At 45.4% G+C, this 22,594-nt stretch overlaps 1 protein-coding gene across 2 annotated transcripts in view; it reads right to left on the reverse strand.

Annotated features, from left to right (window-relative positions):
• The window catches only part of Clec16a (C-type lectin domain containing 16A), a 197,173-nt gene that overhangs the window by 125,632 nt on the left and 48,947 nt on the right, over window positions 1-22,594 (reverse strand). The window contains exons 10-12 of one of the 2 annotated variants that reach the window (XM_028778325.1): window positions 19,296-19,527; window positions 4,765-4,897; window positions 1,727-1,827 (exon numbers count right to left, since the gene is read on the reverse strand). In XM_028778325.1, the coding sequence (XP_028634158.1) occupies window positions 1,727-1,827; window positions 4,765-4,897; window positions 19,296-19,527 (466 nt within the window). The remainder of the gene's footprint in view (window positions 1-1,726; window positions 1,828-4,764; window positions 4,898-19,295; window positions 19,528-22,594) is intronic. The other variant, XM_028778326.1, reaches the window with a different exon arrangement.

Raw genomic sequence — 22,594 nt, forward strand, 5'->3', positions numbered from 1 at the left:
AACAGGTGCTGTGTCGGCACTATGGTGGCTACTGAGCTCCCAAGGAGAGTACCAGACACAGGGCTGAGCCCCTGACTGACTATGTTATGATCCTATCCCAGACAACATTAATTAAGCATTCCACAGGCAGGCACTACACCAAGCTGCAGCCATCTTGGGACTAACTGGGACCACATGAGAGCCGTTGCAGGAAGGCTCATCAGTACTCACTGCTGAGGTCTCTAGCAGCCCTTTCCAGTCCTTCCCTGGTTCTTTCATCAGTCTCTGGGCTCCTGTGAGGTGACTGAAGGCCTTCTCACAGGCTTCTCCTTTCCGCCTCCACGGAGGAGAGACCATTTCCATTGCTTGGCCACAGATCATGGATGAGGGCTGCCTCAAGCTTACCTCTGCCAGACTTCTGTTGCTGTACCTGAGCGGGAAGACCCTCCAGCTAAAGGTCTAAGAAGGGAGTCCTTGAAATCAAGTCAAGGTGGAAAAGCAGGTACTGTGTAGATACTCCACAGAACAGGGACAGAAAGGTGGAGGTTAAGGGAGAAGCTACAGGTTCCTGAACAGCAAAGAACAGGGTAAAAGCAGCCTCGCTTTAAGAGGAGCTAGGGAGGGTGGACTACAAAACAGCAACACCTGACCCTAGTGCTATTCACTAAAGAGATGCAGAACACGTTGTCACTCAGACACCCGACAGGTATTTCCACACAGATGTCAAACACTGTGTCAACCCTGATGGCAAGAGAAGAGCAGGCCCAGTGGCAGGCCACACAGACACCATAGGAGCTACGGTGCAGTTGGTTGTCCTCTTTACTGAGGTTCATAGAGGGCATGTGAGATACTGACCAAGAAGTTGCCTTGAACAAGAAGGCTGGGGACACAGCAGAGGGAAGGCATTTACCATTAGATGTTCTTGTGCTGCCGACTGACTTAATTTTCAAGACTAATGATTGAGGAATAACTAAAAAACATTCACTTCTGCTCCAGTCACAGGCTGTCTTAGTAAGCATTCTTTCTATCTACTCCCAACAAGTTTAATGTAAACCTTTTGGAATGTTATTTGGCGCTGTGTTATTGGTGTGTCAATCTATGCCAACTCCAGTTCTTGTGAATATTCTTGAGGAAAGTCTTCAAACTTGGCTTCAGGGAGCCAAATGGGCCAACACCAGAATCAGCTTCCAGCATTGGGCACTGAGGGAGGGACTGGTACACGCCAGTAAACTGTAAGCTCCATTGGAACTGAGGCATGGCCATACAGCCTGGACAAGGGTAGCTGGAGAACCACAGTTCTCTTCAGAAAGGAAACCTACGCTTCCACACAGACCTATTTTAACACTGCGCCTACGGCAAGAACATCAAGTATTATAAATAGCAAACCCAAGGTTCCAGTTTGACTGGTTTGTCTCTGATGTCAGGAAAGTGGTCATTGGTTAGGTTAGTTGTAAAGCAGAGAGGGATCTGTAGAAAGCCACAGTGGGGAAGCTGGCCTCACTGGGTTAGACAGCCACACTTGAATTTTTCCCACCATGCCTGAGTCACCAATGCCTGTGGCTTCAGTCTGCAGAAAACACCTGAGAAATTATAATGAGGCTAAAGAGTGCTGTAGGAGTCAGCCTCAGAGGCCAGGAAGGAAGCTCCTTCCCAAAGTGCCCTCCCTCCCTTTGTACCAGTGAAGAGGAAGGATGCTACAGAGCATAGCGCTGTGTCACAACACGAGGCAGGTAAGGAATACACGCACCTTTGTTATGAGACATGGCGTAGAGGAGGCAGAGCACGAAGAGGGCATGATAATCATCCTCAGGGCTGTCCAGGGCATGGTATACCATATCCAGGAAGGGTCTGAAAAAGAGGAAAGCTCTCTAAGGCTCTGGGCTGTGTGCATTTCCTTCTCTCACCTGACAACATCAGCTGTCTTTGCTTCTCACAGGTCTAAGGGCACTAGTTTGTGGTGAATGCAGTATGTGTTTGGTCCAGAATTAGGGCACTGGGAACACATTCATACAAATGAGAGATGGCTCTGACCTTGGAAAGCTGCTATGAGGGCGGGGGGAGTTGATCAAGTATACACTACTCGGTCACTTGACAGTCATTCACCTGGAGTCTCTGGAGATGATAGGTACAAAGTTCCTGCTCTTTTGAGCTCCCATGCCAGCTGGCAGACAGCACAGGCATGTATCATTACTTTAAAGAAAAGATGGAAGGAATATGGATGAAAACAGGACCAGTATAACAGACCTAGACCACTAGGCAAGGCACCACCAGAAACATGAATACATTTAAAGGTACAGCTAGAGTCAAACTGCCTAGGTTCAAATGCCAATCTGCTTCTTCCTGCTACAAACCCTCTGGTGAGGTCCTTAACTGCCCCAGCTCCTCAACTGCACAGAAGCATTCCAGCCCAGGAGGCTTAGCATAGGGTCATGCACTGTACTTGATTACTATACTTAATAGTTCAAGGACACTTCTCTGTGATTTCATTTTGACTGTGTCCTGGCTCAGCAGTTTCTTGGGCCAATATTCCTTGACAGAAGATTTAATAGTGAGGTCTCTCACCTTCTGTATTCTGTGGGTAAGATATTAAAAGTGGCCATAAGCTGGAAAAAATACATCCCAAATGCTGCCCTTCCCAGTAGGGCCTAGCCTGGCAAGACTTCAGTAACAGAAAACAGAACAGCACAGGGCAGACCTGGAGGCAAGAGGCTGTGTTCCCATCTGAGGCCACCCCACTGAATGCCAGGCTGAGGTCAAGAAAGCCAAGTACTCCAGAGAGTGATCAAGGTTGTATTTTACACCTGGAAGGGCATGTGGTCATTAGCAATATGGACTATCTATGAGGATTAAAAATAGAAAATAGGATTGTTCAAAGGAGACCATTTGCTGCAGAATCATCCATATCATCTTGAATATTTTAGGCTTTTGATGGGGCAAATCTGGAGATAGTAGAGGGCCTTGAGCATAGTGGGCAGATGCTCTGCTCCTGAGTTACACTCTAGCTCCTCATTCTGAGTCCCTAGCTGCAGAGTGCAGCAACATAAAATATTGAGCTGAAAAATGAAAATAAAGCAGTAAAAATATATTTGTCATGTTTCAAATAAACACGTGATACACAAAACTTAAAAGGAAAACCTTAAGGGGACAGTGCCCTTAAGGGGTCCCTGTCTCCTGCTGCCCAGGAGGTAGCTCCTCCATTTAGACATGCCCGCAGCTCTGCGATGTACAGATTTGAGTTCTATGAGCTTCAAGAAGTAACTAAAATTTGAGACTAGGGTAAAGTGTAAGCTAGCTGGCTGCAATGTGGATTACACTCGCACTTGGAAATAGTACGGATGACCAAGCACAACCACCAAGGGAGGGTTTGGTGAGTAAGCTACCACTTATGTATGAGATGAAGTATTATGAAGTCACTAAGCATTTTTTTACCAATGGGATCATGATGTGAAAAAGATGCTGGCGTTTGATACTAGATAGCAAAAGGGAGAAATAAAACAAGACAGGAATGAGCTGGAAACAAGAGGTCCTGGAAAAGCTGGTAAGAGAGACTGAAATAGGGACAAATGGGAACACTGACTTTGATGTCTTCTTTGCACTCCTGAAGAGTTTCCACATTTTTTCTGCATCATTTACATATCTTTTAGAGATTGCTGTGTAGGGTCTGTGGTGCACATCTTTAATCCTAGCACTTAGGAGGCAGAGACAAATGGAACTCTATGGGTTCCAGGCAAGCCAGAGAGAGCTACTTACTAAGATAGTCCCCAAACAAAACAACAAGATTGGGGGGGGGGTGTTTCTATTTTATTTTGGATCTAACTTGACCCCGAGTGCAGATTAAAACCTGTACAAGGGAAATCCCAGCAGTCCCAGTTCTCTCTAGGGTGGAATAGATATCAAGATTCAGCTAATGCACTGGGAAACAAATGGCCGTCTTCCTTTACTTCCTCTACTTGCTCCCAGCCTCAGGCTGGGAAGTGGGTGCTAGGGATGCCGTCTCAGGCTCAGGGACACACAGAAACCTGTTGTCTCAGGCATGGAGGCATCCCAGCTTCAGTCACCTGAGTCAGCTTCTGCTAGTTAGAAAGTTATGTGGTCATAGTTACCAGTTAGTCATCCAAGGTTTAAAAAGAACCCCATTAACTCTTAGAAACCCCTGTTCCCTAAAATGCAGAAGAAAAGAAGTAATTCAGCTCCAGAATCAAACAGAACGTCTTGCTCTCCTCACTTTCACAAAGCTACAGCGTTACTGTTTCAGGATCATGATTCCCCATATTGGATCCTACAAACCTGAGCACATCACCACAGGGTCACAGAAAGGAGCAGCTGATGCTCTGGAAGCACACAGATCAGCTTTACAAGCCATCTCTGAGGTGAGAACAACAGGCCAGAGCAGCAGGGCCAGGATAGGTGGCATCACTGTGCAAAGGCCGCACAGGCATGGGCAAGCATGGTAATAAGGGATGAGATGGGAATTCCATGCCTAACTCACAAGAGGGTGAGAATGGCCTACATCCTTTAGACCCAGCCTAGCTACTGACTGTCCCACTGTGGTAGTGTCCTAGACTGGCCACCTTGTCAAAGAATAAGAGTATAAAGACGTAACTAAGGTCAGTTCTTCCTTATGTACTCTAAGAGCTTGTGTCAATGTGTAGCCAGAGGCTGGAACAGAGGGAACAAATGGAAAAAGAGTCAACTGGAGGGCAGGCGAGAACCATGACTAGGTGTTTACCCTTTCTCAAGGCTGAGGGGCTGTCCAGGAGCTCCCAGCGGCACCTTGCTGCTTACCTGCTCCACTGTGCATTCTCTAAGCTCGTGGCAGCGCTCTTCTCCTCGTCTGTGGTGTTCTGCTCCTGCACCGAGGCCCCGGCAGCACCCACCTCCGAGAGCTTGCCGAGCTTCATGATCACCATCTCAATTTCTGGAAGCAAACATGGAGACAGGTGAGCCCAGCTGGCCATCAGTAACAGAGACTCAAAGTGTAGGCCAAGCATGTGTAGAGCACCCAGACATGCCAAGCAAGCCTCAACAGTGGGGGTGGACACCAGCAAAATGTGGGAAAAAAAACCATCCAGGCCAGGCCTCTATTAATCCATCTGAGCAACACCAAGGCATGAGCCCTGACTTAGACAAACACACAAGGAAGTTACCTGTTTTATTTCTTGACTTAAGACACTTAATTGAGTCATTACCATATTTCCTTTCCAAGGGGTTGGAGGCAACTGAGGAGATGGAACATGAGGCTAGTGTGTCCTTACCTAATTCACTGGACTGCTCTGAAGCTTTCTACACTTTAAAAATATCTCTGGCAGGACAGAGGCCATGTTTCCACCTTTCTATTTACAACCTCTGGAAGGTAAACAAGTTAGGAACCTCATTTTGTTTTTCCCAATTCTGGAAGAGCAACTTACAGCAACTGACTGAAAGTGCAGTATATATTTTATTTCCACAAACATTAAGGGCCATTGAGGAGAAACATCTGGACGTCAAGAATGATCCTGTGCTTCCTGATGTCCCCATCCAGAGCCCTTGTCATGCACTGAGGCCATTCTCAGGCAGCTGCCCTTCTCCTGAGGTCTTCACTGATGTATACTGGTTCCTTAACTGGCTCCATGTCCTTTTCCCTCATCTGTTCTCCACACAAACTGGAGAACTATCCCAAGTGATAGGAAGTGCAAACAAGCTCCCCACACCTTCTCCTCAAACTCAGGGTAAAATCCAAAGGGCACAGACCATAGCCTCACTCCTCCTATGCCTGGCTGTCTGCCTCTAATATCACACCCTGGTCTTCTCTGCCTTGCTGGCTCCCCATTCTGGCCATGTTAGGCATATTGTTTGCTGGCTGTCAAATGATCCAATTTCTCAGACATGGGCGTTACTCGGTCACATTCCAATGCTCAGTTAAATGTCACCATCTTGGAGATGCCTTGGTCACTGTCCTCACCTGTCTTTCCCTTAGCTCTTTTTATATGAGAACCACTAGACTGTACACTGTGTCCCAGTCTCACTCCTTTCCCCTTTCTCTCATGTCCTTTCTGCTTCTAGGGTCCATGAGATCAAGCCACTATGCGGAGGCTCTTCTGGACCCTGAGAAGTTTTCAGGATTTTCCTGAATTTGGAGGAACTTGGCAGTGTATGGGGTCTTGGCCAAAAATTTTGAGAAATCCCTGGATTGGAGTTTGTCTGATTTTTTCCCCCCAGTCATTAGGCTGGGGCTGATTTGAAGAGGAAGACCAGAGATGGGAAATATTCTTCTTGTGACATCATAGCCAGCACACACACTGGCAACATGACCTTAAGACTGAGTGTCAATTCTCTACTGGCCACGCTACTATCAAGTGTTCCCACGGCCAAGCTACTCCCCTTGTCCTTCTATGCCACGTTCTGTGGAACCAAGTCCTCACAGAAAGTGTTGCTGCTGCTATCAGTTTGCAGTGCAAGGGCTCATATCTGGGGCCTCAGGCATGGTAGTTGCAAAACCCTTTGTGCTACACCTCCCAACACTATTGGTACAAATTACTGGGAATTCTTCAGAGCTCCTCCCTGCCCTCTGCCCATCACCTTGTTTCTGTTTCACTCTATAGCACCTCTGACCACCAGCATTGGCATTCTACTGTTTACTTACTCTTGGTTATCCTCTACTGGTATGGCCTTGATAAGCATAGCTGCCTCCACAGCACACAGTGTACCTCTTGAGTATGTGAATAGGTCACTCCCTGGGTGCAGTACAATACGGGAAGACAGGACCAGCAATGGGTTGTAGGAACTGTGGAATGGGCTGGGGTGTTCAAGAGCCTGATATGTTCACAAAGTTCTTTCATGGGAGATGTCTGACTGCCCCTGCACCACACCCCCCACCCCCACCCTACATACACACACACACACTCTTTCTGGGCTCTCTTTAGAGTGATATACTTGTAGCCAGCCACTGGTATGGAGGCAATCTCATACATGTTCCCTTGGTACCAAGACCCTGGAGGCTTACTCTGGGTCCCCTGCCCTCCACACTTAATCTGAAGCCAGATGCTAACTAAAAGTCTCCCACAGGGAGGTCACCATCACCAAAAGGAATCTTCAAGGGGTATGTGGACAAGTGTTCTCTCTGGATTGTTTTATATGTATCTTAAAGACACTGGCAGACAATTCTAGGTGCATAAAGAACCAATTCTTTTGTGCAATGAGGCTAAATTTACAAAGAAAACAAGTGCATCAGTTCCTACTGAGTGGACAACAGAACAGACAGTCTTCAGTCATGGCTGTACAGGAGACAGCATCAACAACAGAACAGACAGTCTTCATTCAGTCATGGCTGCACAGGAGATGGCACCAACCCTGTATTAGGCACCATGTTTACTTTCCTTGTAGTTCTACATTTTTCTTCAACATCTAACTCCTTCCTCACATCTCAGGTTTCCCCAGAGTGTCGTATAAGACCATTTGCTAGATATGTCTTTTTCTTATCCTTAAAGTATTTATTCTGTTTGCTTTATACTGTATATGACTTAACATGGTGACAAGAATATGTATAATTTACAATAAATGTGCTTGGCTGACATGGTGGGAACACTGTTTCCTAGGACTCCTTAGAGTCACAGAGCCAAGTTCCAGTGCCGAGTGTGATGGACAGCCAGAATGTCACAGTAGTCCCTTTTTCAGCCTTTTCCTGTTCCTGGATACCACTAGGATTCTGGAGCAAGAGGAGAGTTCAAGACAATCCAGTTCACTGCCAGTTAGGCAACTTTCAAGTGACTTAATAACTTTTGCTTTTTGCAATACTGGAGATAGATTTCAGGACCTTATGCATATTGGCAAGTACTCTGCCACTGAGCCACACCCTTAGCCATCAAAGGGAATTTCCAAGGCATGACAACATGGTGGACAGTTGACCACAGGGTTGCTTCAGGTCAAACTGGACAAACACCAACTGTCTGCCCACATGGTCACTTGGGTACTACAGAGCCCCTTCCTAGAATTCTAGGACCTTAAAAAAGAAGACAACAACAAAATACCTGAAATCTGCTTGTTTGTTCCAAATTTGGCAACCAACTCTGAGAAAGCCACCCAGAAGTGCAATAGTTCTCTGTGCAGCTAGAACATGCAGCAGAAGCTAAGCCAGCTCTCACTGTGGCACAGAAGCCAGCAGTAGCTGATCCTAGCACCTTAAGTCCTGGCTGTGTCACCCTGTGCTCCCAGCTGCTCAGCCAATCCTACTGAGTTTCCCAGATTCAGCTGATTTCCTAGGTGAGTGTAGACCAGTTCTTTCAAAGTCAGGATAGGTCTTCATCTTCTTGTAAACAATTTTATCCAGCTAAGTTTTACAGTGAAAGTTCTTACCTGGCCTTTTGAAATGGAGAAGAGTGGCATGGGGAGAGGGTCTCCCTAGTCTGTCACAGCTCTTTAAGAGCCTATGACCTTTTCTGTGAACCCCTCTTTCTGCCATACCAGAGCATCTATGGTGGTCTTGTGCTGCTTTCCAGTCCTTGTTGATGCAGTACTCACGGCAGGGCAGCCAGCTTCCACCAACAGGCCAAGCAAGATGCTCCAGTGACTCAGGGGCTACCAAATGGCCAGAGATTCTGCTAATGGCAAGCTCCATCTGAACCTCAATTATACTTTGAGTCATCCCCAGTCCCACCAGCCAGGCTTCTGTTTCAATGAGAATGGCATGTTTTTTTTTTAAAAAAAAATGTAGATTGTGTGTAATAGAGAAGGGCCTGTGTGCCTGTGAGTGGGTGCAGAGCCAAGGAGAGGATACTGGGTGTCATGCTTTATCGCTTTCCACCTTAATTATCTGAGGCACAGTCTCTTACTGAACCTAGAGTTAGGCCAGCAACCAGAGAGCCCTATTGATCCTCCTGTCTGTCCCCCCACAGCAGTGGAATTACAGGCATTGGCAAAAGCACATCTGGCTTTTTGCTTGACTATTGGGCATTTGAACTCATGTCCTCAGACTTATGCAACTGTACCTTTACCTGTTGAACTAGCTTCCCAGCCCTAATGGGCTCATTTTAAAACTGTTGTGCCTTCATTTAACCTGATACAGTCTTTGGAGGCCAGAAGCTTTTACTAGGTACTGAGGCTGTACAGGACTTGTGGGGGGCTGAAAGTGAACTGTCCCTCCCTGGTCTCAGGCATTTGAATCCTTAGTCCCCAGTTGGTGGGCTTGTTTGGGTGGGATTAGGCAGGATAGCCTTACTGGGGAAGTATGCTACTGGGGACCGGCTCTGAGGTTTAAAACGTCAGGCATCACTCCTAGTTCATGCTCTGCTTGCTGCTTGGGGTTCAAGATATGAACTCTCAGCTGTTCCTGCTGCCATGCCTGCGTGCTGGAACATGTCCCCACTGTGATGACAATAGATTTTTATCCTTCCGAAACCTCAACAACAGAGAAAAGTGTCAAGAGTGCATCTATCACATTGCCTTATGAGCAAAAAGAACAGGAAAATAAAACAAAAAAACAAAAAACAAATTTGGCTTTTTTTTTTTTTCCCAACGGAGTTTCACTATGTAGTCCAGACCTGCTGAGCTCATCCTGCTCCAGCCTCTCATGCTGGGGTTGCAGGTCTGCACCACCACCTGGTTAAATCTGCTTATTTTTACAACACACACGGAGGGGAGAAGGGAGAGAAAATAGTTCAGCAAAAAGGTCGAGGGATAAGGAGGGAGAGAAGGCATGTGGAAGCAAAGGACACTTTTTTTCTGTGTAGTTTACAGTGTTAAAACATTATGTATTAAAAAAGGAAGTTCTGTGGTTGGATATGATCAGGATACATTGTACGCATGTATTAAATTGTAAAACATATATATGAAATTGTATCAACTAAACTGAACAAAAAGGGAGATGTCAAAATGTATTTAAAGTGAATGTCACACCTACCCTGAAGGTGGAGCTGGGAGTGGGCCAATCCAAGAAGCACAAGGATGAGCAGCTGACCAGACACCCTAGTTTTTGGACAGATGAAATACTGGAGTAGGGTGGCAGATGGAGAAGTATAGAAACAAATGCTTTACTGATTATTCACAGAACACTACATAATTGAGCAATGTGACTCTGAAGCTGTTCTGGCTTGTTACAGGCCTCAGAGAATAACTGAGCTAGAGAAAAGAAAGAGGGGTTCACTGTAGACAAAACATAACAGGGAAGCCAAGAAATGTGGAAATAGGCTGAGACTAAGAGTCGGTAGAAACTTTACACTCTTTAAAACATGTACACACATATTTGTATGTGTGTATATGTGTGCATGTAAAAATAACAATGCATGTAGTCCTAGCTCTGCCCACCGAAAAGACAAAAAAGAAAAGCCATCTAGGAACAATAAGATCATCTAGGGTCCTGATCTAAGTCATATAAACTATCTGCTATGGAGAAGAGGCAGCACTTTTCAGAGAACAACAAATGTCAGGGATGGGCTGAGATGTGAGATGTACATGGAATAAGTATGTTCCTATGTTAGAGACTGACCTGACAGACAACAGAGACTTAATACACCACAGCCGGCTTGAAGGATTCCCAAGGGTCAACTCTGGGACAATTTGAGTACCAGAGTAATTAAATATAGTAATGGAATATAAGCCATTAAAAAATGGAGTCCATGCTGATAAGAGATAAATCGCTGGCTGGGAAGAAGGGACCTTATTACAGTGGAGTGACAGCAGCCTGCTGCAAGAAAGCCGTAGTTTTGTAATGATCATGGCAAACACTGGACCAGTTGAGAATTATCGACAAATGCTCTATCTAGGGGAATGATGAAGAGGTACATAACCTACAAGTGTCTTCCCAGGGGCTGTGTAGAACTTGGAAAGAGTAATTCTACAGTGAAGGTGCAGGCCAGCTCTTAATCAAGTGACCAAAATAAATACCACTCAGGAAGAACAGACAACCAATGTGACACCCTGAAAAGGACACGGCATCACCTAATCCACATCAGCCAAGGTGGCAGACCCTTGAGCAGCCAGAGACCAAATGAGGACCATTTTACTAGCGGTTGAAGCAGCTCTGCATCTTCAAAATCGTCAAGATGATGAAGGACGCCCATCATCACAGTGACCGATGCAGAAAGACCAAGAGTTTGCAGCCTTCTTGTGCTAAACCAGGAAAATTCTGTTTCAAAAAAAGGAAGTATGTATTTAGAATGTGCAACAATTTTTAGCCAACAGAGAAACAGGGACACAGATGGGAAAGAGTGTAGTGAGCACTTTGGTTCTTTTTTTTTTTAAGATTTATTTATTTAGTATACAATATTCTACATGCATTATGCCTGCACACCAGAAGAGGTTATGAGCTACCATGTGGTTGCTGGGAATTGAACTCAGGACCTATGGAAGAGCAGCCAGTGCTCTTAACCTCTGAGCCATCTCTCCAGCCCCAGCCTTTGGTTCTTTAAGAACTCAGTTATACTATGTGAACATGTTTTTGTTTTAATTCCAGATGAGGGATATGAGACTGCTTCAGTTTGTCCACACCCATTAACTATGATTGTCATGTACTCTAGGAGGGCCGTGATTCTTGCCAGCTGCAGATATGGGACTCTAGAGAGGGTATAAGTAGTAGAAGCCCAGAGGGCCTGGGGCAGCTGCTGCTGGTCCCTGCTGTTGCATTTGCTGGATTGCTGTGTTTCTGGACATTCTGATGACAAGATTGGACTTGCCCCTAGGAACCCAACACCCCTAAGAGCAGGAAACCATCTAAAGAGGTCTATGCCCCCTTTCCCCTCTAGCCTTCTTACTCTCCTACTTAGTGTTGGGGGGTTGGAAGAGGGTGGAATAAGGATTGGAAGGGAGTAGATATAAGAATCCAATAAAATAGCTAAAAAAAATCTGCCAACAAAAGAGCTATGAACTGATGGTAACGGGTTTAAGATCACCTTGTTCTTAGCAAAAAAAAAAAAGAGAAACCCTGGGAGGAAAAGACATAGCATGTGTACATGTGTATATGTGTGTGTACATGCATATGTTCATATGTGTGTGTGTGTGTGTGTGTGTGTGTGTGTATTGGGCAAGAGGGTAGGAGTAAGAGGTGGGTGGGGAGAGCACAAACAAAAATGCAAATGGTAGAAAATAGCAAAATAGGAAACTAGGTAAAGAATAAATTAGTCTTTATACTATTTTTGTTTCATGACTTTTCTTAAATTTGAAATTATTTTTAAGTAACACATCTGAAAAATTACTACTATAAACTCAAAACCAGTGTGAATGCAAAGTCTATGTAAAGATATACATGTTGAACAAGGAGATCTATTAATGTGGATTTTAACAGGGAACTTAGTAAATGCCTGAGATGTCCTAAGGTTCTTGCACACAAGGGCAGCTCTGCACAGCCACTGAGAGCATCTCCGACATTGTCAGCCATTATCTGACACGGAGAGCCCTGTGAGAGATCCCCCTAAATCCTGGGATTCTGCCTCCCAGTCTCACAGGCCACCTATAGAAACAGTGCTGGCATAGCTGTAAGCACAAGTGTGTGTGTACCTTGCCCTTTCTCTGGTACCCTAGGCCACAGGCTTTGGCACTTCGAGTGCAGTGAAACTGTAAAGCTCACTACAAGGTAAGAAAAGCTCCCAGGAGGGTTGCAGGTGGCATACATCAGGGTGGGCATTTGCCCACACGTACAAGGCCCTTGGTCTATGCTGGAATCACCAGGAAACAAATGCTCAACAAAATAAATAAATTACAAGTCAACTGGGAACTCAATATTACTTTTAGAATTTTAGCCTAAGAACCCTCAAGAAATAGAGTTATTTTTGTTTGTTCTGTTACAAAATAATTAATGGAAAATTTAAAAGTTAAAGTATTAAGTTTGTAATGTGCTCTAGCACAATCTTTAGTTCAACGAGGCAAAATTCCAATCATTCCCAAATCTAAGTCTTAAAGTGGTTCCTGTGAGCATTACTCACAGCATGGTTTACAATCATCTCCAGGGGCTGGTGAGGTGGCTCAGCAGTCAGGCAGCTGCTGCACACAAGCCTGGCAGTTCAGGTCTAAAACCCTCTGAAGAGGTGGAAGGAAGAGCCCGCTCTGCGGCGTGCTCTGAGCTCTAAGTGCCAGTGTGCCGCACACGCACCCATCCCCACTACTTATACCCACCCCTTTACACAATAAGTGATTCACATTGATATCTGAAAAATCTTCATGCTCTGTGTACAAAGAACATATGAAAAATAAACGAATCACATTTAGACTTGGGTCCCATCCCCAAGACAACTCATTATTCTTAGTATATGGAATGCTTATTTCAAAATCTGAAAAGCTGGTAGTCCAGAGCATTTTTGAAAAAGAATCCTCAACTTGTTCTTCAAAAAGAAGACAGCAGAGAGATGGTTCGTCAGATAGAAGCTCATGGTGCTCCTGTGGAGGACCTGAGTCCAGTTCCCAGCACTGACACGGGGTGGCTCACAAGTGATGGACCTCAAGCTCCAGGGATCAAGAGTACAACCTCTACAGAGACACAAAGGGAGACACACAGAAATAAAAGTTAAAAGCAAAGATGTGTCAGTAATAATCTTGAGAGAGTTAATTTTAGGACAGGAAAATCTAGCACTATTATATAATGCTACTATCCTCCTGGGGGGGAAATCTATTCAAATTATTTTAGAACTTCACACTAAAAACTTTGTCTGAGTGTCTGACACAACGACTTCTGAAATAAATGTAGCCTTTATGTTAGAACTATTACAAAGACTGGGATGTTGAGTGACTTATTCCTGCCACTTAAAGAATCATCGTCAAGACCCGCTGTATCTTTCCTTTAACTTTATTCCAGTCTGGGAAGCTGTAACTATCCATGAAACCTACTGCAACACTGGGTGCACAGACAACCCAACAGTTATTTTTCTGCCTTGCCTGTAGCACTAAATTCTGTTTCCAGAGCATCTGAGCACACAACTGAGTGCACACAGTTGGGGCAGCCTAACTAAACAGGGGTTGAGTGGGGTTTTTCAGTCTCATCCCTACTTTGTAATGTGACTCTGTCAGGTATTTTGGCTTAATTCTTATTCACTGTTTATTTTTATCTTTATCTTTTCACTTCAGGTATTTATTACTTTTATATGAATTTATGATGAAATCTTTCCACATTTACAAAAGGTAGTTTGAGTCTTCCTAGGTTGGCTGTTTGGGTCAAGTGGCTGTTTGGAGGAAGTCTATCATTGGGGCTGGGCTTTGAGATTTCAAAAGTGAGCTCTTTCTGCCTCTTACTGTGGGTCACGATGTGAGACCCTCAGGGACTCAACCTTCTGGAACCATAAACACAAATAAGGTTTCCATGGTACTTTATCACAGTGATAGAGAACTAACTATCCAGTGTGTGTGTGTGCTTGTGTGTGCGCATGCACATTCAAGTGCATGTACCAGAGGACAACCCTGAGCATTGGTCTGCAGGTGCTGTCTTTTCTTCTCTCTCTCCCCCACCCCTTTTCTCTGGAGACAGAATATCTCTCACTGCCCTGGATCTTGCAATAGGCTGGGCTCTGCCTCTGCCTCCATTGTGCTAGAGTTACAAGTGTGCCATTTTTTAAAATAAAATAGAATCCATGGCTTCTGGAGGTTAAGCTCAGTAAGCCTGTCCCCGCCTGGGCTATCTCCTCCGATTCTGTAGGATCTTACTGAGTCTGTGCTGTGAGTAGCCGTGCTGTGACAGGCAGAGAATGATGGCTGCAGTGGGCGGGGCAGGGAGAATAGGAGTTGTTTAGCAGGTGGAGTCTCAGTTCTGCAGGATGCAGTTCTGGAGACGATGGTGATGGACCCCTTAGCACTGCTGACTTGCATGCTTTAAAGTAGTGAGGTTTCATTTGCCAGAATCTTACCATAATAAAAAAAGAAACAAAAGAGAAGGAGGAAGAGGAGGAGGAAGAAGTAGGAAGAGGAAGTAGGAAGAGAAAAGACAGACAGGCAGGATCCAAAAGCAGGCAAGGATATCTTCATTTCCTAGGTACCATGTATGTATGACCATACTGGGAGAACTGTGAAGGTCAGTACTCAAAGACATCCATTTCTTGATGTGACAACTCTGGTCATATCCTGGAGCTGCCCCAGCCTCTGACCGCACAAACTCCCTGACTCGCCTAGGATTTCTATCTAGTAGACGAAGTGCTCTTTGGGGAAATGGCAGGCACCACATCCCAGCAGTCTCTGACCTCACAATTCAAGGATTTCTTCAATCTGGATTCCTATTCCAGAAACCACAGACAGACAGACAGACAATGGAAAGGGAGGGAGAAAGGCAGGCCTTCAAAGGAAGGTCAAGGGAAGGGGAAAGATGTGTGCTGGTTACCTAGGTAACCACAGAGGGCTGTGATTGGCTGACTCTGGAACAGTGTTTCAAGGTGAAACTGGCCAGGGCAATAGCAGGAGCTGGCAGGAGTATGTCCCTTCCTTTGCTTATTGGTACCTCTCCTGAACACAGCAGTTTTCTGGGCATACAACTGTTAGAGGATTTGCCCTCACTGACATCTACACTTCTCTTGTTAAGTCTGTATGAAAGGTACAGGCAAAAATCTCCCCATTATGTAATGGGGGTGGGGTAAGGGTGCTACCAAGTCTCTTTCTCATTCGCCCACATGCTTACACTCACAAATGAGCCCTGCTGGGCTGAGGAGATGGCTAGGTGGGTAAAAAAGTTGTCATGCAACTGTGAGAACCTGAGTTTGAATCCCTCTGTTTGGCAAGATACAAAGAATTTTGGAAATAGTGATAGATACACAAGACAGGCACCCTTAACACTGCCAGCTTGTATGTGTCAAAGTGCATGTAAAGCCAAATGCAATAGCATATTCTGCAATCCCCATGCTCCCATCATGAAATAAGAGGCAGAGATAGAAGAATCCCCAGCAAGCCAGCTTGCCTGGTATACACAGCGGCAAGATACAAAAGCCTGTTTCACAAAGTGGAGGGTGAGGACAGACATCAACCTTTTCCTCTGATCTCAACATTCTCTACATGTGTACTGTAGTCTACATGTGTGCTGTAGTCTATATGCACAGACATGAACATGAATACATACAAGGAACAGAGAAATGAAGCAAAGAATAAAGGTCTAGAGAAACTGTTGAGGGTATAGGCCCAGAATGTACCTCTATGCCTCTAGACTCCATCTTGATCTGGGCTGCTAATATGTCACAAGCAGAATGCTGCAACATGGGAAACCTTACTGTAACAGCCTCAGGTTGAGCATCAGAAAGACCCTCCACAGGTGGACATGTGCTGTAGTTTCAACTTATCTGGAACTACAATGTGGCTCAAGACAAAACTAGGACTTGTGTTTGAATATCCCCAAAAAAAGTCAAGAATGAGGCCAAGTTCCATTTCATTCCAGCAGAGACTTTTAAAGGACAAAGCTGAGGATCAAGGCCCCTGGGACCCCTCAATCCCAACTTCTAGGCTGTCAGTCTTGCCTTCTGCCACCACTATAAGCCCATGTGGTATTCCAGCAAGAGAGCTGGGAAAGTAGGGTTAGCCAACTAATTCCTATTTGTTCCTTAGGCAAAACCAGCAGCCCAGCCCTGCTGTTCCCAGGAGAAGGTAGGACTACTCCATCTCTCTGCTGGGTCTCATTATTAAGTTACTGCAGTAAGTAAATCCAAAAGCAGATGGATGTCCCTTCAAATAAGGGGCAGTTAAGAAACAAGTATGTGCGGGGGCTGTGACTTCTTGGGCAGAGCTTCTTCAGCTGAGGGGCAATGGCAGCCTTCGTCTTTCTTTTAACCATCCATTTCTGCAGAGACTGGACTGCAATTGCTGTAATCTTGTGGCCCAATAAAAGGAGCTTGGAGAAGGAGTGACAGGAGGAAGAAGCAGCACCCAGCCACTTCAGCAGAGCAGGGAGAAAGGGAAAGCTGGTACACAGCACCCAGAACTCTCATCCCCGCTGCTGATACACACACTTCAGAGCTTAGGAAAGAGCTGCTGTAGTCCCGAGATCCACCCTGGCAATGGGTCCCTGCATAACTCTATAGGAACCAACACCTGGTTTGCAAGAAGAATGAGGGAACTGACACCAAAGGTCAGGATTGAACAGATGTTGCTTTTGCCCAAACACAGATGCAGGATGAGGAGAGAACATTCATTAACAGCACCTCAAATCTAAGTCTAAAAGATCACATGTGTATTTTGGAAGGCTTTAGAATATAAGCGCACAGCAAGGTCTGTGGATACTTATGTATTTATGGTGAGCTGAGTAGGAAGATGACAAGCTACCATGTTTTAAAATGATTAGTGTGTTTGAGAAATTACAAGGGCAGTAAAATGGTCACAGGGGTCACTGGAAGCTACACCTGGCTGAGCTATGAAGTTTGTGTCAGCTGCTTAAGCTAGCCTCTGGGGAAACCCTGGGGTCCTAGTTGGCACAATTTGTCTGTATAGCCTGGGAAATCCACATTGGGAGGATGGTAACAGTGTCTTCTCTGTGCAGGGGCAGGTCTCAGCACCAGAAGCTCTGCTCCAAGCCCAGCACCCTAAGTGATATAGCAGCCTCAATAAACTGGCCTACAGCCTCTATGTCTAACAATTAGATTAGGGTCTGGGGCCAAGCTTGCCCTGTCCATACCACTGTTAGTCACAGCTGTGGCTGCCTGAAAGCATCTCTCAAGGCCTGGAACAAAAGCAGGAGCATCTTTCCAAGATGATTTGACTAGAACACAGTGTGCAAAACAAGATACAGACATTCGTCTACTCGTCCTATCCCATGCCACTGTGCTGTGGCTAGACCTGGGGTGTGAGCTGAGTAACTTTCTCCCCAGCTAATGAAATCCTTAACATAACCAAAAATAAGTGAGTGTGACTTACCTCATATTTGCCCCTTAATCTTACTGCCAAACTGATACTTATAAGCAAAGGCTTCCAGACCTCAAATGAATTGAATATACCAAGTAAACCAAAAGTCACAATGTACACAAATAAAAGTAGGCTAGAGACTGTAGCCTTAGGAAGAGCAGGCTATCAGGAGATGTTTTGGCTAGATTCACTCACATGCAACTGTGGTGTTCACTGACTATTGCCATGATAGTCATTCCAGGGGACAACAGGTTGGAATGACAGGGTATGTGCTGGCTGTAGACCTGCGCACAGCTCTCAAAAGCAGACAAGCAGTGCAGCAGTTCTCAACCTGTGGGTCATAACCCCTTTGGGGGTCAAATGATCCTTTCACAGGGGTCACCTAAGACACATAGTTATTTACATTATGATTCATAACAAGTAGCACAAATATAGTTTTGAAGTAGCAATGACAATAATTTTATGGTGAGGATCACCATAGCATGAGGAACTACATTAAAGGGTTGCAGCGTTAGGAAGGTTAAGAGTCAGTGCTTAGTGCAAAGCTCTGCATGACTGTCAGCCACTCAGGACTGCGGGACTTAGCCCAGGGCCCATAAGGCTGGACTACTCTTAGCTGGGGTGCTCCAAAGAGGTTGCATTTGTCCAAGGAGGTATGGGATCTTCCTTCTAGTCAGCAGAACTCTGACCCCAGCACCACCAAGCAGAGTTTCATTAACACTAACACCCAATCCCTAGGGATCCTGTTAGAGGCTCTGAGTGGAATGAGCCTGGTCTCTGATACAAACAACTGGCTACTTGAATTGTTTTGAACCCCAGACCAAATGTTCTCCAGAGGGTTTTAGCATCTATACAAGACAGGGGTAGGTGAGGAAGTCAAATAATCCTGCCAGGGTGAGAGGAGAATGCAGGTTTCTGTTCACTGAGTGCATGCACGCCACACAATTGTGCCTCACTCTGAACAGATGGGACCTGTAAAACCCAGCTACAGAACCTGGAGGGAGGCTGTACTTAACTGCATGACTGCAAAAATCCATCAGCTATCAAAGACATATTGTCTTACCAAACTTGGGCCCCCTTTCCTTCCCATAGTGTACTGAACACAAATCCTACCCCCAAGTTAGCCGGAATAGGAACAGCAGCCATGATGATGAATGAAGGTGGTAACAATAGTGCTGGCAGCGGCAGCGGCAGCAGCAGGTGCCACCACGACATTTCCTAAGGGCCTGGAGCTGTTGTGAGGTGGCCAGATGACTGTATGATTTAACTCTGTTAATGCACTATACAGTGGCTATGATGTGTGACTAGCTTTTTACGGATAGGAAACCTGGCTCCAGGTCACACAGGTGGGACTTGCACTAGATCTGCTGGGACACAGCCCACAGCTGCCTCTGAATGACTGGGCTGTCCAGAATGAGGTACACTGGTGGGTGCTGAGATAAGCAGAAGCACCCAGGGGACACATGAGGAGCAGGAGAAAGACAGGACACAAAGCCTCACTGGCGGCAGGGCTGGCGTGGGTGAAGGGGCTGTGCGTTCCCGGGGCCACTCACCTTCACGCTCCCCACTTGTCTTCATGCTTTCTGAACCACCCTCTGTACCTTTAGTCTTCTCAGCGTCTTCCTGCGCATCTTCAGTAGACCCTCTCTCCTCCTCCTCCTCCTCCCCAACGTTTTTGTAGTTGGGTCTCTTTTGCATCCGCTTCTTGCCCTTGTGCTTGTTCATCTCAAGGGACCGCTCGAGTGTCTCAGTGGGCTTAATGAAGCACCGGATGCTGGGCTTGGCCTATGTGAGTCCAAGAAAAGCAATGAATGAATCAGGATGCTAGAATCTCAATGGATGCCACAAGCTGCCAGAGGTCCTGCCTTACCAAGTTACTTCTAAAACAACTAACACTACGCCTGAGTTGGTGGCAAGACTATTACCAACACTCTCCCCTTCAGTAGCAAATGGTCAGAACATGAGCTACCATTAATGGCTTGCTATTCTAGGCCTGGTGGGGAAGGCCTATAACTCAGGCTACTTGACAGGCTGAGACAGAATGATCTCAAGTTCAAGGTCTGGTTGGCCTTCAGAGTGAGTTCCAGAACAAGCTGAACGACTTAGTGAGATCCTATCTCAAGAAGAAAGGCCTGGAATATAGCTTATGGTAGAGCACTTGCCTGGTATGGATGAGGCCCTAGGTCCTCTCCTCAGTACCACATTTGAGAACATGCAAAAAAAAAAAAAAAAGAAAAAAGAAAAAAGAAAAAGAAAAAAAAGTTGCCTTTTACCATGCCAGCTCTCTGCACTCCAAACATCAGCTTACCAACACAGCAAAACCTCTGGTGTGCTCTGTCTATGCCTGAGAGCTCAGACTGTAGCATCTCACTCAAAGTCTCCTGCAACCCCAAAAGCACTGTTGTCCTCATTATACAGATGAGGAAGCAGTTTGGAAATAAAGAATGATCCATCCAAGGTCATCAAGCCAGGAGGCAGCAGAGCCTCAAATTTATACACTCCCTGCAAAGTAGGAGTCACAGCGACAGTAAACTGGTATTGTTATTAACATTTTTTGACAAGAAAGAATTGAGACAGGTTTCAAATTGTCCAAACTTGCTCTGTAAGACACCTTTCTGCCTCTGTCTCCTAAGCAATAGGACTGCAGCCTTGTATCATTATGGCCATCTTATTAACTTTTACTTATAGTCAGTAAAACACTACATGGCTAAGGAACCACAATAGTAGTACAGCTAGCTATTACAGAAGCAAGTAACAGACAGAAGGGGCAAAGGGCCCAGATGCGGTCAGGTGCCAGCTCTTCTTGCAGGGGAACTTGCTAAGTGTCAGCGTGGTGGTTTGAATATGATTGGCCCATGGGAAGTTGCACTCCTAGGAGGTGTGGCCTTGTTGGAGGAAGTGTGTCACTGTGTAGGCTTTGAGGACTCTGACGTTAAGACTTCACCCAGTTTGGAATGAGAGCCTTCTGTGGAAGCCAATCTCCTTCTGGCTGCCTTCAAATTAAGATGCAGAACTCTCAGCTCTTCCAGCACTATGTCTGCCTGCATGCTGCTATGCTTCCCACCATGATAATGGACTGACCTCTGAACCTGTAAGCCAGCCCCAATTAAATGTTGTCCCTTATAAGACTTGCCTTGGTCAAGGTGTCTCTTCATAGCAATGGAAACCCAAACTAAGACAGTCAGCAATGAGCCAAAGCCAAACCAGCTCCAAAGAAAAATGTTTTCTCTAGGGAAGGCAGAGGTCTCAGAGAATAAGAAAGGCCCCTGCCACCAGTGCTCATGTCCTAAACACCCATAAACTCCTTATAACCATGATATGCAGAAATTATGGATTCATTTTACAGGTGAGAAAACCGAGGCTTGAAGGGTTGAATTTGTTCAGTTGCCTAGGCTGTGGAACTGCAGATGCTCTGTCAGCACCAAAGCCCCAGTGCTTCGACAAATAGCAATGCCCTACTTGGAAGCCACCTCAGCTTTACACATAGAAAAAAAATATATATATATATTTATATATTTATATAAAATCTGGAGATTGTGGCACATGTAGTAATGCCAGCATTTGAGAGATAGAGGCAGAAGGACCAGAAGTTCGAGTTATTCTCAGCCACAATCTGAGTTCAAGGATAGCCTGGTCTACACAAGAGACCCTTTCTCAGAAAAGGTGGAGGAATGGGGTACATGCATGGTGCTGAGCACATGAGGTACACACTTAGGGAGACTGAGGCATGAAAATCACTTGAACAAAGAAACGTAAAGCCAGCCTGGGTATATCAAGATTCTATCTCAGAGGGAAAAAGTAGTATATCCATGCAAATAAACTCATCTAAAAAATGAGAAAAGACAAAAGAAAATGGATTTGTCTGGGTCAGGATTTTGATTGAAGTATTTATCTTTCCAGACTCTAAATGTTTAGACAACAATTTGTCATTTAGAGGAAGATTTAGAATAAACTTTTCCATTATCTTGGTATAGATTATCTATCTTACAAATTTATCCCAAGAGCCACCAAATGTATTCTGGAGGGGGAGGGACACTGCACCTTGCCAATAAGTGGAATGCGCTCAAGGAAAACAAATTAATTTCAATAATGTCTGAAACAAAACCCATTTGAGACCTAAATTAGCATTCAAATCCAAACATTCATTTTTATTTGCCCATTTTGGATAATTCAACCACAAAAAGGACAGATAAATTGAAACATGATTTTACTATCCAGGAAACCAAGATAATATATTGCAGAATTGGAGACTGGTCATTCTGAGCATGGACCGCTTGACAGACGGCATCCATCAGAGCCCAAGCAGGATGCAGTGTGCTCAGGTGCAGCTCGGGGCTGGCACTCTCCTGGAGATGATCCCATCTCCAGGCAAGCACCTTGCTTCTACACATCACCACCTACTTGCAGTGAGTTTTAGAGCATGCCACACAGTGAGAGGGCTATCAGACACAGAGACCAAACACACACCCAAACACCTGTGTGCTAGAAGCTAAGGACAGAGATCCACATGGAGGGCTGTGACAAGTCTTTCCTAAACTCAAAGTGGCTTTAATATTCACAACAACTAGCAGAAGAAAGGAAAGTAACAGAAGGGCCTGAGGCTGCCAGCGGTCTGGAGGTCAGAACAACTGCCTCATCTTTTTGCCTTAAATGCATGCAGAGAAGTTCTGGCCTTCTAGAATCAAATGAAATCATGGATATCAAGTTCCTTCAGGTTTGGACCTGCAGTTCAGTGGTAGCCCCCTTGCCCAGTATATGTGAGCACTCTTGGCTGCTCACCACAGGGGAGGGGAAAGAAGGAAGGGAGGAAGGGAGGAAGGGAGGAAGGGAGGAAGGGAGGAAGGGAGGAAGA

The sequence above is a fragment of the Grammomys surdaster genome, unplaced genomic scaffold, assembly GCF_004785775.1.
Source record: "Grammomys surdaster isolate TR1022 unplaced genomic scaffold, NIH_TR_1.0 334, whole genome shotgun sequence".
Taxonomy (NCBI): Eukaryota; Metazoa; Chordata; class Mammalia; order Rodentia; family Muridae; genus Grammomys; species Grammomys surdaster.